This window comes from Colletes gigas, unplaced genomic scaffold (genome assembly GCF_013123115.1).
Source record: "Colletes gigas isolate AHSC1104 unplaced genomic scaffold, ASM1312311v1 Colletes_gigas_Sc00035, whole genome shotgun sequence".
Lineage (NCBI taxonomy): Eukaryota > Metazoa > Arthropoda > Insecta > Hymenoptera > Colletidae > Colletes > Colletes gigas.
In genome coordinates this window covers 785,412-804,998 of record NW_025106664.1, presented here as the reverse complement: position 1 = coordinate 804,998, position 19,587 = coordinate 785,412, and the positions used below count along the sequence as shown (strand labels likewise).

Below are 19,587 nucleotides of genomic sequence, written 5' to 3'. Positions count from 1 at the left end.
TTTGTCTATTCACCAAAAATGATTGTAATTGATCCCTGCAACCGGAAATAATTTTTCCAGAACGATATGAAATTTTTTTTTTCGCCTCCGTCGATTTTTCTTAAAACTTCGTTTTCGATTTTTAATAAATTTGTTTGACACTGTACAGAAATGTTGTCTCATACTTTTCTATAGGTACCCTTGAGCACTAATTCAGGAAAAAATTTCATTGAAATATATGCACTATTGTAGGAGTTATGGCCGTTTGTAAATTGGACCATTTTTATGTGGTTTTTCTCATTTTATGGAGTTAACAAACAACTTTTCGAATATTTTTGGAATATCTGCATATTCTTCACTAAAATACGCGTCGTTTGCATTTTGAAACTTCAAAATCCTCCAATTCGTTCAGAAGTTATGATGTTTTAAAGATACGCATGAAATTTCGAGGAGTAATTTCTGGCCTGAAATTATATTTTTAGTAATGAATTTTTTTCTCGAAACTGAGTACAATTTCGGGGGTATGTCTATTCACCAAAAATGATTATAACTGACCCCTGCAACTAAAAATAATTTTTTTAGAACGATTTAAAATTTTTTGTTTATGCCGAAAAATTTTCCGGTCGATATGAAACTTTAAACATTAATAACTTTTTAACGGAGCCTCCAGATTACGAAATAAATATTTTTCTGATCAGTATGATCGGTTTGAAAATGCTTCGATAAACAAGGGGTGAAGCAGTTGACGCTGTGTGAGATCGAGTATTCCCGATTTCCCAAGGCTCGGGTGTCGAACGGTTCGTTTTTTTCATTTCGAGGGACACTCGATACACGTCACGAGACCGATTTTGTATCGAGCACCGAACAAAGTAGCAATATCCGGCCGAACAACGTATCCCCGAGGACGCCGACGGAACGTTTGCTCGTCCTTTTGTCCGGCTCTTACACCGGCTCCATTATAAAAGAGGCGACCACGAGCCGAAACGTCGACATGATCATCGTTCGGCCGACTCGAGGAGCCGTGTAATGCTAGAAGGTCGACATTTCAGGTGCCTCCAGCTGGAATCTAAGAATGTACCAAGATACACGCTAAGGGAGGAACAGAGAAGAAGAAAGTTCTTCCCCGAATCGTTCGCACGAGCAGCGTCTCCGATTACGGCTGACTTTGTCGTCGAAGACGTTCTCGCGTGTGCTTGGAGATCCTTTCATCGCGGCGATGCTGAGGACGTGTTTTGCTCCTCCGGGGCCACAGGCAACTTCCCTGTCGGAATTTAACCCGTTGCTCTTTCGATCAAGCTGCTCCAACAAACACCAGTTGCCAGAAACGACTAGGAAACTGAAAATTTCTTCGGTACTCATTTTTGTAACATTGCTGAAATTCACAAATTCCATCAAAAATTTATTTCCCCCAACGTTCGTTGCATTCAGCAATAGAAAAATTGCAATTTAAGTCACGTACTCTGCGAGTTGCACGCGTTTAGCTACATTGCTCGCCAGCAGAGGGCTACGCTCTCTCACAAGCACCCGATCGATCGAACGTTTTGACGTGTAAGGCAGAGGCTGCTATTCGTTTTTCTTAGTTTAGTTAAGTTTATTAATCTGCATTAAGTGCCATACACGTAATCTATACCGAAGACTACTCGAATAGAGTCTTTAGTCTGCAAACATTCACCTTTCTTGCATCCTCTACTCTTTCACCTATCCAATCATCTTTAAACACTTTCGAGGAACTTGGAGGACAACCTTTTATCAACCACACAGTGCACAGCTCTGGCCACCGCTATTCGTTTTCGTCACATTTTACTTTCCCTTGCAAACTGCTGTGTTTTGAAGTAAATAAAGAGTCTTGATGTCAAGTTTCACGATCATGAGGCTTCTCACTCGTCGTCAAGTCTAACATATTAAAACTAACACATTTTTACGTTTACAAAGTATCTAAACGGTTGGAGCCCGCGGTATTTTCGAGCACCGAAGGACGCCTCTTCCTCGAAGGAATTCGATCGACCCGGGCGACCCCGAGGCGCCGCAGGATTTCGGGGCGACGATTACCATATTTCGAGCACCCGGTAGCCTCGAACGTTGTGCACGAGTAATCCGTGTATTTTCGACTAGCCGGTCCGCTCGCGAGTTGAACCACGAACGCTATCGGCCTGCTCTATCTTAACGACGCCGGATCTGTCGTTCTGTGTCTCCGCCGTTCCCGCCTCCGCCCCACCTTTCTCTTTTCCTCGTCCAGCATCTATCTCGAATCTCGAGACAAGCACGAAGGAGAGGTGTACCCGACGTGGTGGCAGGTACAAGAGAAACTGCCGGGTATTCTGCCCTCGAAATGATTGATCTCTGCCCCGGTCCTCGTTACATACTTGGTAGCGATCGACTTCTTTTCCCACTTTTTGCTCCTTTTTCACTCCGGGCGCGTCCAGTCTCTTTACTCGCCACCGGCGCGGGCATCCGGGATCTTTAATTTGCCTCGTGGCGGGGCACCGTGTTGCTCAATTACCGCGGCGCTATCGTTCGAACCTCCAAAACGCGCGGTTTCCACGTTCAAACGTCCCTGCTACGAGTATGTTTCATTTTAATACTCGGTCAAAGTACGTCACTTGTATACGAGTGACATGATTTACCACTATGAAACGAGCAAAATTCATTCTCAAGTTGAGACGTTGTCGAATTCGTTGTTGAATTAGCTGAAATTGTAAGTCTCGACGCCATTGATTAAATCAAGGCAAGGAATGGCTACGAAAAAGAATAGATTTGTTTTGCACCTCGTGAATATAAAAATGTGTTGATTTCAATATATACGGCTCGATGACAAGTATCCTCACCAATTGTGAAACTTGATATCAAGTTAAAGATTTTGTTTCGTTGTTGTTAAGTTTGGTTGTCTCGAACCGGGACCAAAGAGTTGGAAGTGTCGCGCGACGGAAAGCCGATAGTCAGCGATTCCGTAGTTCGCGTGGAACCTTGAAGAGTCCACGAACCCGAGGTTCTCGTCGACTAATCCGTAAGCGAGTCCGTATCGTCCGATTGTTCGGGCATCGACTATTCCAAGCTGGCGTCCTTTAGTGGAACCGAAGAAAAGATATTCGGACGGACACGGTGCCCGAGACTGTAACGTGTCGGCTTAACGTCACCGAAGACAGTCGCCTATTCCGCAGCGGCGGACCCCACTTACCCACACGTTTCAACGTTCGTCTCTCTCGCGTCCAATGATCGTGTGAAAGTCGATTTGCTCGAGACCAGCCACCTCGAAATCAGCCAACTTCGCGATTCGGGTAAAAACACCGAATCTAGAAGCCTTCCTCGAGAGTGAACAGTAGGCAAAGCCTCCAAAACTATAGTTCTAAACCTCCATTTTTATTTTTTAGATTTTCTGGAAAACGAAGCCCCGTAGGAGAAGATTCTATTCATCGTTTCGATTCACTTTTATACAAAGAATCATCCCCCATTTGTACGATGAAGCTAGTCGATAGTTGGTGAATAAATCGTTAAATTTGTGACTTTTATTAGTCGAGGCTGACCGTGGTCGGTCGTGCGATTGGTTTTAAAAAGAGATTGTTTCCCCCGCGACGGAGGCAGAGGGAAAGAGGTGGAAGTACCGTCCCTTCTGTTCTAAAGAGAGAAAAAGTCCATCGGCGACAGTACCCGAATTTATTCCCCCTCGAGCGTGCACGGGCGTCCCGTGTCGCTAGGCATTCAACGGCGGAAGGGAGCCCTACGCTTAATTAATGATTACCAGGAAACGTGTCTGGGTCTGGCCTTTATGCCCAGCATTAACCACCATGGTGTTCTGCGAGGATCTTGCACGGTGTTCCTGGCCGCGCGCCATCCCCACAACCTCTCCCTTGGCTCCTGCCTACCTTCTGCTACAGATCGAGCCAGATAAACGTCACCCGGCGCACGAGAAAACGCGAATTAAGCCCGGCAACTTGTCGCTCGTTTAACAGATCGCACGCACTACGGAACCTCGATAATCGTAGGAAAACGCGTGGAGACGGTGGACATTTTCCAAATCGAGAAAGGGTACAGAGTGGGCCACCTAGGTTCCATTTTAAATAGAAATTAAAGAAAGGCTATGTCGAGACATTTTTTGCGAACAATATGCGACCATCCGCCATTTTGGAATAGTATAGATACTATAATAAGGCCCATCTAGGTCCCATTTTTTAAAATTAATTAAGAACTGCATATGTTGAGCCCTTTTCAGTGGATACTAATATTTTACTATTCTCCATTTTGGAATAATATAAATACTACAATAAGGCCACCTAGGTCCCATTTTAAAAAGAAATTTAAGAAATGTCTAGGTTGAGCACTTTTCTGTGGACAATATTTCTCCGCCATTTTGGAATAATATAAATCCTATAATAAGGCCACCTCTAGGTCCCATTTTATACAGAAATTTAAGAAATGTCTAGGTTGAGACCTTTCCCGCGAATAGTATTTTACCATCTTCCATTTTGGAATAATATAAATCTTATAATAAGGCCACCTCTAGGTCCCATTTTAAAAAGAAATTTAAGAAATGTCTAGGTTGAGCACTTTTCTGTGGACAATATTTCTCCGCCATTTTGGAATAATATAAATCCTATAATAAGGCCACCTCTAGGTCCCATTTTATACAGAAATTTAAGAAATGTCTAGGTTGAGACCTTTTCAGTGAATACTAATATTTTACTATTCACCATTTTGGAATAATATAAATACTACAATAAGGCCACCTAGGTCCCATTTTAAAAAGAAAGTAAAGAACGACTATGTTCAGCCCTTTCCCGTGAATTGTATTTTACCATCTTCCATTTTGGAATAATATAAATCTTATAATAAGGCCCACCTAGGTCCCATTTTAAAGAGAAATTAAGAACCTTAACTAAGAATTAAGTTTCTGTGACCAATATTTTACCAGCCACCATTTTGGAATCAAATAGATCCTATAATAAGGCCACCTCTAGGGCCCATTTTAAAAAGAAATTAAAAACTGCCTATGTTGAGCTCTTTTCCGCGAAGAATATTTTATCAACCGCCACTTTGGAATAATATAAATATGCTGGTGCATCTGTCGCTAGGGCAGAGATCGTGAAACCGCAAACGAAACGTATCAGTCTGCGGACAGCACGCATCGCGTTTAGATAAAGCGACCGATAAGCACCGAGTAGGGGGAAAAAAGCGCGTAAATTCAGACGGACGATTTGCTCGTCGGGATCGAGACTCATCGAGGGACGCGTGCATCCTGCGAGATGGCGGACCTTGGCGGGGGAGGGAGGACGGTGGACAGTGGGCCTCGTTGTCCCCGCGTGACAACGAGAAAGAGGAACAGAAAGACTTCTCTGACGGGAGCGAGCGTAACGAGTGTTCAACGGAGAAATCGCGAGCCAATTAGCGCGAGCCGCAAATGAATCGTCCGCCTCTTCCCGTCTCCCCTTCCCTTTTCACTCTCCTTATCGAGATCATAAGAGAGATCACGCGCTCGAAATCAAGATAACGCGAGCCAGACGCGTACGCCACTCTGGGGAGAAAAAAAAAACATCTAGCACGCTTCGAGAAATACGAGATTTCCATGGAGCGCCTATTCGTTCTTTGGAAAATTATTTTTAGTCACGGTCGTCGCGGGCAATTGTTGGTCGTCGAGGGAAATTTACATTCACATGCCAAATTAAAACTGTATGATACTCTGCAAGGCTAATATTTTAATTTTAGACCATTGTAAACTGCATAACCTAAAATTTGTTTCAATAATTATTTTCGTAGCCTTGTAAAAATTTGCAAATCCTATCTAAATTTATTTCCCTCAACGTCTCAATTAATTTTTCTAGTTCCATAGTGGAAAATTCTGTCACCTATATAAAATTATGATTTTATATTATTGTAAACTGCATAACCTAAAATTTGTTTCAATAATTATTTTCGTAGCCTTATTAAAATTCACAAATCCTATCCAAATTTATTTCCCTCAACGTCTCAATTAATTTTTCTAGTTCCATAGTGGAAAATTCTGTCACCTATATAAAATTATGATTTTATATTATTGTAAACTGCATAACCTAAAATTTGTTTCGAATAATTATTTTCATAGCCTTGCTAAAATTCACAAATCCTATTCAAATTTATTTCCCTCAACGTCTCAATTAATTTTTCTAGTTCCATAGTGGAAAATTCTGTCACCTATATAAAATTATGATTTTATATTATTGTAAACTGCATAACCTAAAATTTGTTTCAATAATTATTTTCGTAGCCTTATTAAAATTCACAAATCCTATCCAAATTTATTTCCCTCAACGTCTCAATTAATTTTTCTAGTTCCATAGTGGAAAATTCTGTCACCTATATAAAATTATGATTTTATATTATTGTAAACTGCATAACCTAAAATTTGTTTCGAATAATTATTTTCATAGCCTTGCTAAAATTCACAAATCCTATTCAAATTTATTTCCCTCAACGTCTCAATTAATTTTTCTAGTTCCATAGTGGAAAATTCTGTCACCTATATAAAATTATGATTTTATATTATTGTAAACTGCATAACCTAAAATTTGTTTCAATAATTATTTTCGTAGCCTTATTAAAATTCACAAATCCTATCCAAATTTATTTCCCTCAACGTCTCAATTAATTTTTCTAGTTCCATAGTGGAAAATTCTGTCACCTATATAAAATTATGATTTTATATTATTGTAAACTGCATAACCTAAAATTTGTTTCAATAATTATTTTCGTAGCCTTGTAAAAATTTGCAAATCCTATCTAAATTTATTTCCCTCAACGTCTCAATTAATTTTTCTAGTTCCATAGTGGAAAATTCTGTCACCTATATAAAATTATGATTTTATATTATTGTAAACTGCATAACCTAAAATTTGTTTCAATAATTATTTTCGTAGCCTTATTAAAATTCACAAATCCTATCCAAATTTATTTCCCTCAACGTCTCAATTAATTTTTCTAGTTCCATAGTGGAAAATTCTGTCACCTATATAAAATTATGATTTTATATTATTGTAAACTGCATAACCTAAAATTTGTTTCGAATAATTATTTTCATAGCCTTGCTAAAATTCACAAATCCTATTCAAATTTATTTCCCTCAACGTCTCAATTAATTTTTCTAGTTCCATAGTGGAAAATTCTGTCACCTATATAAAATTTTGATTTTAGACCATTGTAAACTGCATAACCTAAAATTTGTTTCCAATAATTATTTTCATAGCCTCGTTAAAATTCATACCTCCTATCCCAATTTATTAAAATTAAATTTTCGTGTTTCATAGTGGTAAATCCTGTCACACATGTGTGACATGGCAAAGTGTTAAATACGAATTAAAGACAAACAACCGATTGTCAATTTTGTTATGAATATTGGCAAGTCCTGTGTACTCTATAAATCAATTAGAACGAAAGTTTGCTGTCACACGGGTACACGAGCAACAAGCGAATCCGTGTATTTAACGTGTACGCAAAGTTCTAAGAGCGCATTAATTTACGAGCTTTTAATTTATCAGTACACGTGTCTTTGTCGCTACTATCGTTTTTATCCGTTTAATAAACGTTCGGCGCAGGCGAGATTAAATTTACGAGTACTCTCAACTAATGCATTATGGCGCTGTAACATTACAATTCAAGTGAATTATTAATGCAGGCCCAACACGAAGTAAATACACCCAAGTGTTCTGCATATGGACTTTCACGGATAGCCTTCTGCAACTGATCACGGAACAATCGTTGTTCTACGCCCGAACGTTCTATTAAAAAGTTAACACCAAAAGACCACTATATTTCTGTTATCTTATACTTTAGTACAAGCGTGTATTAGAAATTCAATAAAGACAGATCGTTCTCGGGTTAAAGAGAACGCGGTGCAATCGATAAGTAGAATGAGGACGTCTGACCCAATATGCTACCCAAAGATTCAATTTCAAATAAGTTGCTATACATAGGATAGTATATTCGAGGCTATAGAATTTAATTTTAGGCAGATTAACGCTAGAACTACCGACAATTATGACGCATTTATTTGTTCTAAAAAAACTAAAACGATAGATATTTGAAGGAATGTATAATGCAATGGAAATACAATAAAATGGAAATAAATTTGCAAAAATCCAGGCGAGTAATTTTTTTACGATGTTTATTAAAAATTACGAATAGGTAATTTTGATTATTTTGATAGTCCTGGCATTAAATTCTCTTTGTCATCAATTTCGATGAAAATCTAAAGAAATTAAGACGATAGATATTTGAAGGAATGTATAATGCAATGGAAATACAATAAAATGGAAATAAATTTGCAAAAATCCAGTGGAGCGATTTTTTTACAATGTTTGTTAAAAATTACGAATGGGTAATTTTGATTATTTCGATAGTCCTAGCGTTAAATTCTCTTTGTCATCAATTTCGATGCAAATCCACAGAAATTAGGACGATAGATATTTGAAGAAATGTACAATGCAATGGAAATAAATTTGCAAAAATCCAGACGAGTAATTTTTTTACAATGTTTATTAAAAATTACGAATAGGTAATTTTGATTATTTCGATAGTCCTAGCGTTAAATTCTCTTTGTCATCAATTTCGATGAAAATTCAAAGAAATTAAGACGATAGATATTTGAAGAAATGTATAATGCAGTGGAAATAAATTTGCAAAAATCCAGACTAGTGATTTTATTACGATGTTTATTAAAAATTACGAATGAGTAATTTTGATTATTTCGATAGTTAAATTCTCTTTGTCATCAATTTCGACGAAAATCTTGGGCTTGATTTGGCGATAAAAACAAATCCGAAAATCCGGTTGAGTCGCGTCCCACGTTCGACGGCGGTGAAACTAATCACAGAACAAGCGATTCTAGCAAGAGTCTGAACTTTGCGGGTCAGAAGCAGACGCAACGCATTTCTCGCCTATTAAGGCCGCCACCCACGCGCAGTCCAGCCAAGATTTCCGCCTCGCGGAAATTCACGTCGCGATGCTCGGCTGGAGGCCGCGCCCCGCCGGTCGTTCCTAGGTGAAATAGTGTTCCTGAGAAAAACTCGACGACCCCGGGGGATTTCCTTTTTCACCCCTCCCCCCTGCACTCCCCCCCTTGTCCTCTTTGTCTTTTACGTCGCTACTCTTCTGCAGTGCTTGCTTCCGCCGCTTCCTGTGTCACACGCCGTTGAGCACGCTCCACCCCCTCGTCCCGGAGGAAGGGGGAGGGGGGACAGCGTCACTCTTCGCACGTCCGGCAAGATAGAAAGTGGCCTAATTGTTGATACAACAGAGGGTGGCGAGTCGGAGGGTTGCTTCGAGTGGCCACCCAACCGTTTTGCGAAACCAATGCGGTTTAGAATCGCTTGCACGATTTTCCTTAACAGTGAACCTACCATGGTCGAATGTTTTTTAAATTTTGTTTAGAATTTCTAACACACAATGTTGCTTTAGCACCGTTTGAGGGAGTCTTCTACTGTAAAGCGTGTTTTTTCATGTTCTCTTTGATATATTTTTTATAAAGGAGCTATGCAAGTCCTTGCATCGACGTTTCGTGTATATGTTTATTACTCTTTTGGTAACATTTACAAATTTTTACAACGAGAAATAGTCAAAATTAGTGGCAGTACAGAGCCTCGTACGCAATCGCGTACCGAAAAAGTGTTCTAATGGCTTCCATGATTCTGTATGGTCTCCATGGTTCTGTTTGTCTAAGTCAAAAATATGAAGAAGATTCTTAACCAGAATACATTTTACTATAGTCGATACTAAAAAGATAGACAAAAATTGATAATTAAAACAGTGGCAGCATTTTAAAGTTGAAATATCAATTTTTTCTTGTTTTTAATTTTAGCAGGCTAAAAAAAATATAGAAAGAATAATGATTTTGACTTTATTCTGGTCCGGGCTATAGCGACACATGTACTGAAGGTACACGCCAAATTTTAACGAGATCGGTCAAGTAGATCTTGAGATATCATGGAATCCAATTCAAGAAACATAGTTTTGAGAAAAACGCATTTAAACAGAAGGATCAAAGCGATACATATATACCTTTGTTAATTTTAAGAGTTCGATAATATACTTTTGTGACCGAGTGACCTAGAATCGGCATAGTATTTTCAAGAATTTACTACGCACTGTTTACTATCTTCACGCGCGCGAGTTCATTCACCTCAATGAAACGTAAACAAACGTTTCGGACCCTTATAGCCACCGCATCGACGCGAAACTAAAATTGCTATATCTCCGGAACTAATTGAGCTATCGACTTGTACGAACGCTCATTTTAAAGGGTATTCTATCCTCTATCCAATGACTATATCAACTATTATTATGTATGCTGCCTTCTACGTTTATTTTTAAATTTACTTTGACGCTACACACCCAAAAAAGTTTCAGCAATTGATTATACGACTGTGCGATAAAACTATATTATAAATTGTTTATTTAATTAAAAATGAATTTAAATTTCTATACGGGATGTTTGCATAATTACTATGCCATTTTTTCTTAAATAATTGTTTTCTCTGGAATTAACTACGGTATCCACTTGAAACAAAAATCGTTTTCAAGGGCGTTTTATCTTCTATCCGATGAAAATCGAAACATTTCGTCGTAGCTTGTAAATTTTCTGCACAAAGTTAACCAAAATGTTGCTAATCACTTTTGGCATATGAATTTTTTAATTCCATCATCTCGGTACACATTACACAACTTTTTGCACGCTTGGGTTGCGTTCACTACTTTTTTAAAGTAATGAAGCACGATCTGAAGAAAATGTTCTTTCGAATCGTCCAGTTTTGAAACAATGTGTACGATACAAATAAAAATAAATCTTGAAAATGCTAATGCAATAATTACAAATTAAGTGTCTGCTATCAATTGATTTCGCACATTCAAGAATTAAACTGAAGTTAGTTCGTATCTAGACTGCAAAATGACAAACGTTTCCAAAAGCATCGCGAACTTGCTACCTAAGCTAATATTTATCTTTTAAATCTCATCTAGGACATTTCAAAGTATGGATATCTGGCTAATACGTGAACTTTTACTTCGTGAAATCGTTCAGCAACCACGCGACAAATTCTCGAAAGGCGGAACAGTTTCGGATCGCAGGAAACGTAGTTCCTGTATCGAAGAAGAAAGAACGCGACAGAGGAAGATGGTGGAATTAGGTTCCACGGTGGACGCCCGACAATGGATTTCGAGAGGCTGGTACAACGACAATGGCAATCCGATATTACGTTACCGACCCCGGTTTACATTCTCTCTACCCTGCGAAGCGACGATCGGTGGCTTCGACGGTGGCCAAAGAACGACCTTTTGCCTCCGGTATTTATCGGAGAGAAAGCTTTTATTATGTGGATCTCGTATCCGCCGTTTAATACCGAGCCCCTTTGTCGGTGTCTCCCTTTTCAAAAACATTGTATCGAGTGGCACCGATCGCGGAAAAAAGGGATCCCTCGATATACGTGTCTCTTGCATCCCTGCTTCCTCGAAATCCATTGCTTTCTCGTCCTCTTGGTCCTCGAAGCTCTTTCTCTCCAAATTTCACTTATCATATACAGGGGAAAGCTCTTATACTAGAAACTTCGAAATGAACTTTTTTAAATATTATAATCCCGTGAACTGTATTTTCTTTGCAAACATATAGGAGCCTAAATTTTTTGGCGAAAAAAAAAATTTCATATCGTTCTCGAAAAATTATTTCCGGTTGCAGGGGTCAATTACAATCATTTTTGGTGAATAGTCATACCCCCGAAATCCTACGCACTTTCGAGAAAAAAATTCGAGTAGGTGGACAAATTCGACGAAATTAAAAAATTTCAAATCATTCTGGAAAAATTATTTTTGGTCGCAGGGGTTAATTACAATCATTTTTGGTGAATACACATACCCCCGAAATCCTACGCACTTTCGAGAAAAAAATTCGAGTAGGTCGACAAATTCGACGAAATTAAAAAATTTCAAATCATTCTGGAAAAATTATTTCCGGTTGCAGGGATCAATTACAATCATTTTCGGTGAATAGTCATACCCCCGAAATCCTAACCACTTTCGAGAAAAAAATTCGAGTAGGGGGACAAATTCGACGAAATTAAAAAATTTCAAATCATTCTGGAAAAATTATTTCCGGTTGCAGGGATCAATTACAATCATTTTTTATCAATAGTCATACCCCCGAATTCCTACGCACTTTCGAGAAAAAAATTCGAGTAGGTGGACAAATTCAACGAAATTAAAAAATTTCAAATCATTCTGGAAAAATTATTATTGCTTATGGGGGTCAATTACAATCATTTTTGGTGAATACACATTCTCCCGAATTCCTACGCACTTTCGAGAAAAAAATTCCCGATTTGCCGTACTACGGGCGGAACTTTAAACATTAATAACTTTTTAACGAAGCGCCAATCAACAAATTGGTATTCCTAATTTTCGTCTTATTTTGGGTGGTCGAACACCCTGTATACAGGGAAAAGCTCTTACACTTCAAACTTTAAAATAAACTCTTTAAACGCCCAAAAGTTTCGCTGCAACCACTATACAGATATTTTTAAATAAATAGAAATAATAAAGGGGCTTTAAAAAAAGATTTGCAGCGGAAGTTGACAGCGTCATGACGCTAATTAGGGAGTAACGAAAGTAACCAGAGCGTTCTGAAGATTGTTCCAACCGGATCGGTTGCTCGAACCCATTCGAACTCGTAGGAATCGATCGCGCGAACGAAATATGGATGCTGGGGCGAGTTTATGATCGATTACTTACATTGTGGAGCTTGTAGTAGAGGCCGCACGCGTTGCAGACTGGCTCCCCGGCCTGATTCCGCCGCCATAGCGTGGTGGTCGCGGTCTTGCAGTTGGCACAGCTGGTGCCCGCCCGCCTCGCCGCACTCTGCAGCGACAGTTTTGGAAAAGAAAACAAACAGATATCACACCTGTAACGGCAACATCCACTCTACTGAATCGCGTCCCGCGATATTATATGAGAAACGGATACAGTAGAAATCTTCGTTGCTCGTATTAACGGGGATTCCTCGAACAGTACGAGTTTCAAAAATTAGAATAAAACGTTAGGCAAAGGTTTGAACGAAGAACGAAAAAGTTGAAACCAGAGTTTAATAGGGGAATAGTAAAAAGTTTTTAGAGATTTTGTCCTTCGACAGCGTAAGAAGGATCGAAGACAATCTTGCTGCAACTGTGTTACAGCTTCTCGGGGGAGTCCTCTTTTAGGATTTATTTTTTCCCCTCGTCGCGTCAGTGGATTTCAAGGTCGAGTAATCGATCGAGGAATTCCATTCTTACGGTCGAGCAGCTTCCAGAATCGAGAAGCCATGAACTGAGACGGGATCGCGTGAAATCGGCTGCCCTAATCCCCCCCTTTCCTTGCCGGCTGGATTCGGGTGGAAACGTGAGCCCGTGTTCTTACCTGTACGCACATAACATCCCCCCCACCACTCTTCTCACCCCTCACGAATCGAAAACGGTCGTGGGTACACCTGTTTGCCGCGTTTTCGGTTAGCAAACACTTAACGAAGAAAAGGAGTCCGTCGTGCACCCCGTCGAGTTACCTCCGGCTTACTTCTCATCCCTCCCCTTTTGCTTTTCAGGCCGCCATTACGGTTGGCTACATAAATTGGACGATTTTTATAAATATACTTTTTATTTTCCTTGCATCGACTTCCCCGTATCCGTGTTTTGTTCATATTTTTCTATATAGATCAACAACCCCTGAAAACAGAACGCCCACTTTAGCAATAATGTATCACAGATATGTTTTCCTTATTTCTATTGATGACCTATTTAACCCACCGTCAGTAAAAATTGATTTCTAAAGGTATTTTATATTTTGGCTAAATAAATGAGACAATTTAAAAAAAATATACTTTTAACTTGTCTACCCTTGTATCGACTTCTTATTTTTGTACATAGATCAACAACCCCTAAGCTACGACCCTCTATTTTAACCATAATGTTTCACAAATTTATATTGAAATGCCTTATTCCTATTCATGAACTTTTTAACCCCCCACAATTGATATCCAAAAGTATTTAATATTTCCATAGACGCGATTCGATTGAACTGAAATGTTTTAGGATCGATAACACTGTTTCACAGTTTGCAACGTGTATTATCGTTACGTTTCTATCGATGGATCGCCTGAACCCCGTCGAAAGTGTCACCGTGCCGCCGGAAAGGGATGAAAGTGGGGGTAGAAAAGCGTACCTGGGTGCATTGTCGGTGAAAGTACAAGGGATCGTCCTCTCAGAAGCTAATGGAAAAGCGATTGAAACCTGTTTGAGCGAAAACGAAATATCGCCGGCTCCCGAAATTGCACCCCCTTTGTGCCATCCCGCCGTGCGTCGCGTCACAATGCGCTTCGTGCGCGTGTCCACGAATATAAAGTGTCCTCGCAACTGTTTTTTTGTGTCTCTGACGCGGAGTGTCTTCCTGTTTCTCGTTCGAGAGTACTCGAGTCCCTTTGTCCGGCGGCACAATGACGATTTTCATGCAGTTACGAACTCTCGATTCGCTGCTTCCCGTTTTCGACTGGGTTTTTAAACTCCCGCGAGCACGGGAAAAACGAACCTGGACGATACAACAAAGTCTACCGTGGAATCGTGGAATTCCCAATTACCTATCGTTTAAGTTTCAGAGACGTTCTGAGAAAACAACCCCCAAATGGGGAATTGCCAGTCAGAAAAACCTGAAGTTGCAAGGAATTGCTAGTCCATCAGATGATTCTTCGTTTGGCCCTCGATCAGCGCGATATTTAATTCCTGTTTCTGGACGATTCGAGAGGAAACGACGCGGAAAGCTTCGGGGAAACGAGGCGACCGAGAGGACTGTTTACATACTGTTGGCCAAGAGAGAGACGGGTCAGAGGGCAGCCTCGTGGGACAACGAACGAGAAGAACGAGACGGAGAGGAGGGCTGGCATGACGCGGTGTGTAATCATGCCTTATCTGCTGGATCTTATCAACCCTTGCGCGTAGCAAAAGGGGTCTGCAGGGTGCTTCGGGCCCCGACGAAACCCCTCCGCGTGGAATCAATACGTGGAGAGCCACCTCATCAATATAGAGGCTCCTATCTGCTCTAGATCTTTGACACCCTCGCCGAACAGCCTTTCACCTTCGCGGCCAGAACCGTAGAGGGGGAGGGTGGGAGGCGCTCAAGAGGGGTGGAGTAGCCTGAAAATCGTCGGCGGCAGCAGCTTCTCGGGCTAATGGTTATTAAATGAGGGAGAAACGAATTTCTGCCGGCGGTTCCCTCGGACGATCGTTAGCAAATGGAATATAACGCGATCACGGTGGACGTGACCGTTCGCGAATCGAGGATTTCAAAAATCGTTCGAGAACCGCCCATGCGTTAGATTCGACGTAGCGTTTCGAAAATAACGATTCCGTAATTTTAATTAACATACGTACCGTTTCGGAATGTATAATGTATCAGCGAGAAAGGTGCGCGATTAATAAAAGTAAACGAGAATTAATCGGCGTCTAGAAATTTCAAGGTTCCGCGCGGCAAGCTCGAAAACGGTCCGAGGAAAGCAAGAAGAGAGAACCCCGATCGAGCTCTATCTCGTTTCGATAATCCAGTTTTCAATTTCAAGAATGACACGGCCACGCGAAAGGATAGCCGCGCATCCACCTGAACGAAAAAGGGGTGACAAGAAGACCGACAGGAAATAAAAGCACGATTCCCAACGGGTGGATGGAACCCTCCCCCGTCCCTGTACGAACGGAGCGACCGGGTTTATGCGTGGACAGAGCGGGGAGCAAAAATAAAATCCACGCGAAACAGTCGAAGCAGCAGGGCGGGAAGGGCCCGACGAAGAAAGAGAGAGAAACTGACGTGGGCCGGAGACGAGCAAAACGAGATAATAAGGAAACAAGACCAGCTCGAAAAATCGAATTGAAATAAAAGAAGGACATCAGGACGATGGCGGTGGAGGGGGGAGGGAAGCCAAGAAGTCAGTGGGGATAAAACGAAGGAGAAGAGAAACGTAGATCGCCGCGAACTTCAGAAATGTCATATCCGTCAGTGTCCAGGCGCATGTGCCTTCCGAAGGCAACCGGTTCGCTGCAACGTCACGGATAAAGTATTGCCACCCCCTCCACTCCCTCCTCCCGTGAACAGTAATTACGCAGGAAACGAGGACTGTGGATTTAATGTGTATCGATAAGCGTTATCTCGACGATCGCCGGACAACGGACACGTGTTAATTTGGTCCACTTGTCCGAAGGCGAAGGGGAAGAATTTGTCTTTGATCGAAGGAATCCTGGAATCGCGTGAGATCTTTATACGGTCGCCACCGTCACGGTGATCGTACTTGCTTTGGGGACCCTCAAAATCATTGAATTCTCGAGAAATTTCTAGCAACTCCATTCCTAACAATTCCAAAGTATTCTCATAATCATTGGCAGAGGAAGAGTCGACACCATTACAGTAATCATAGCTGCTTTGTGAACCCTCAAGATCTTTGAGTTCTTGAGAAATTCTTGGGCAATTCCATTCCTAACAATTTCAAATACTCTTTCTCACCTAGTGGGAATATTAGAATATTATAGCAGTGTAAGAGTCAACACCGTCGCAATGATCATAGTTGCTTCAGGGACTTGAAATTCACGAGAAATTCCTAGCAATTCCATTCCTAACAATTCCAAATGCTCTCTCTCACCCAGTGGGAATATTAGAATATCTTGTACGATGCACGGTCCAACGATTGCAGCGTATTAAAGAAGAAATTATTCGCACAGTCATTGGCAGAGGAAGCAACGCGATTAATTGGATCGCGAGACCTATACTTTCATAAATTAGACAGTGGAAAATTGGATTTCTCCTAAAGTGTCTAACTGGCACGTGAAAGTTAATGAGGCTTAATAAGGATGAACGCCTAATCTGTCCATTAACAACCATCGAAAGAGAAATATAATACGTTTTGAAAGAAATATAATTTACATATCGAGTTACGAGGAAAACTTAGTTTATTTGCAAGTTCCAAAAGTCCGAATGGAGCGATTCCAGAGTTTTCAGACTCCCTACGAATCCAACTACCCGGGACACATAAACATTTCCGCTCCAGCAACGTTCTAAGCCCCGCAATTCCAGGGATTTTGGCCCGCAGGTTGCGCGTTTAATCGCGAACCGATTTCGCTCGGCCAAGGCCGTCTATCAAGGGGGAGTGTCCTGCACAGGGACAGGACTTACTGCGAATATTTCGAGGATCTAATCGCCCAACAATGCGTGCACGGTTGTCCAGGATGAGCCAGTCAGTCGCTCTGCACGGAACGATCCATGGATCCTTGTCCAACGGCTCGACCGACTCGTTAGTAATACGGACGAGGCTCCGCAAAGGTCATCGTCTCGTAAAACGAACCTACGAATTTTTTCTAAAGATCCTTTTGATCGAAACGCCGTCTCGAATGTTTTTAAACCCATTTAAAACGTGGGGTCGCGTTAATTTGTTTCAATCCATAGTAAATTAGAATTCTTCGATCGTAAATAAGGTACGACACATAGGTTTCCAAAGGTTAGTAAAAACGAGTTTTGTGCAAGTTCATAAGCATGTGTGTCAAGAAGTTTCCAGTTGGAAAAACTATATCGGATTCATATTCTTTCACAAGATAATGAGACAGAAGAACTAATAACCTTCGGTTAATGGTAATCCTAGTTCAAAGATCGATTCCTCTTTCACTCGTTATAAGTTACATTGCATCACAGTTATTCTTATAGACATAATAACGCATTTATACAAATGCTATCTATCGTTGTTATTGTTTCGAAGATGAGCAAGTTACTATTGTTAATAAATTCGACTGACTAAGTGCTCCCATCCCGCGCGAGGGACGTAACCATTTATAACGATAAATAAATAAATGCAACGCAAAAAATTTGATCGAACCACGCGGGGAAAAGGGACAGTAGGGCCACCATCGATCCTTAGAAAACCGGATCGGTACGTGACTCGGGACGATTTTTCAAAGTTAATTGCTGGCGAGTTATCGATCGCTCGTGACAGACGGCGCGGGAGTAATTACTATCGTTCTTTGCTCCAGTGTCCAACCATAGTCGCGCCCTTCTTCTTCTTCCACTTCGACGGTTGTAGGCCAGCCCCCAAATAGACTCAAAAAATACAATTCCTCGATCGAACTTTCGAAACACTATATTCTCGACTATTTATCATTGAAATTCCATGCAATTCCACAGATACAGGGCTGAAGATGTATTTATTTTTAATATTCTCGCTACGAAATGCATTAAATTTGCGGTCAAGTACACCCACTGATGCTTCAAAATGTCCGCTGATAATTATTCCGATTTTGAATATCTTTGGACTGGACTCGTTGGTCAGAGTTTCGACTTCTCGGAAGCGCTTGCATAATCCCCGGGTTATCGAATCGCGTCGCTCGAATTGATAGCCGGTACCGGATTACTTATTCTTCATAACTCCGCCTTAATTGCATCATCGATCTTCGAAACTGGAATCCACGGTATCACAAGTCGCTGTCCTTAATTGTTCGTCGTTGGACGAATTCCACGAATTTCCAACGGGGCGGGCATCCTCGATTCGCGTTCCGCCGAATCGAATTTCATAAAGGATCCACTGTGCACGCACGCTCGTTCAGCCAGGAGCAATCGGGAATCCGGCCATTAATCACTGTATCGGGCTAATTAATAATGCTTAATGGCCTGACAGTCGCATCTTGCGAACCGTGCGCCCGTATCGGTATCCGTGGCCCGGTCTGAGCCACTTCCTTTCCCTCTCGTTTCCATCCTGTTATCGGGCTTATCGCCCAACACAGGTTCTACCGGTTCTAAATAGTCTGGCGTTGTTCGAAATTATTACAATAGGAACTCCAGGGTTCTGCAAATCGTTACACTCGACCTTTTCCGGACTCTCTGCTTACCCTTTCGTTCCTTAATCCTTCGAGGCACAAACGTTTTGAGCCAAAGAGTCCCCATGTTGCGTAGAAATCTTGTGTGAATTCTAGGAATTCTGGAATTGCGTCTGCAATTGCTACGATAAAAGTTTTCCTATTATACTAGGTGTTCCGGAGTTGCTACGTAAGGAACTTTCCTGATATTGAGAATTCTTGAAATCCTGGAATTACGCCTGATCTCGAGGGCTCTGAAAATCGTTACACTCGACGTTTTCTGGACTCTTTGCTTATCCTTTTGTTCCTTAATCCTTCGAGGCACAAACGTTTTGAGCCAAAGAGTCCCCATGTTGCGTAGAAATCTTGTGTGAATTCTAGGAATTCTGGAATTGCGTCTGCAATTGCTACGATAAAAGTTTTCCTATTATACTAGGTGTTCCGGAGTTGCTACGTAAGGAACTTTCCTGATATTGAGAATTCTTGAAATCCTGGAATTACGCCTGATCTCGAGGGTTCTGAAAATCGTTACACTCGACGTTTTCTGGTCTCTCTGCTTACCCTTTCGTTCCTTAATCCTTCGAGGCACAAACGTTTTGAGCCAAAGAGTCCCCATGTTGCGTAGAAATCTTGTGTGAATTCTAGGAATTCTGGAATTGCGTCTGCAATTGCTACGATAAGAGTTTTCCTATTATACTAGGTGTTCCGGAGTTGCTACGTAAGGAACTTTCCTGATATTGAGAATTCTTGAAATCCTGGA

The 19,587-nt window shown here is 41.0% G+C and overlaps 1 protein-coding gene across 1 annotated transcript in view; it reads right to left on the bottom strand.

The window, feature by feature from the left end:
- The window catches only part of LOC122402327 (GATA-binding factor C-like), an 85,273-nt gene that overhangs the window by 7,612 nt on the left and 58,074 nt on the right, over positions 1–19,587 (bottom strand). Inside the window, exon 5 of the mRNA XM_043405021.1 lies at positions 12,718–12,843. Within this exon, the coding sequence (XP_043260956.1) occupies positions 12,718–12,843 (126 nt within the window). The remainder of the gene's footprint in view (positions 1–12,717; positions 12,844–19,587) is intronic.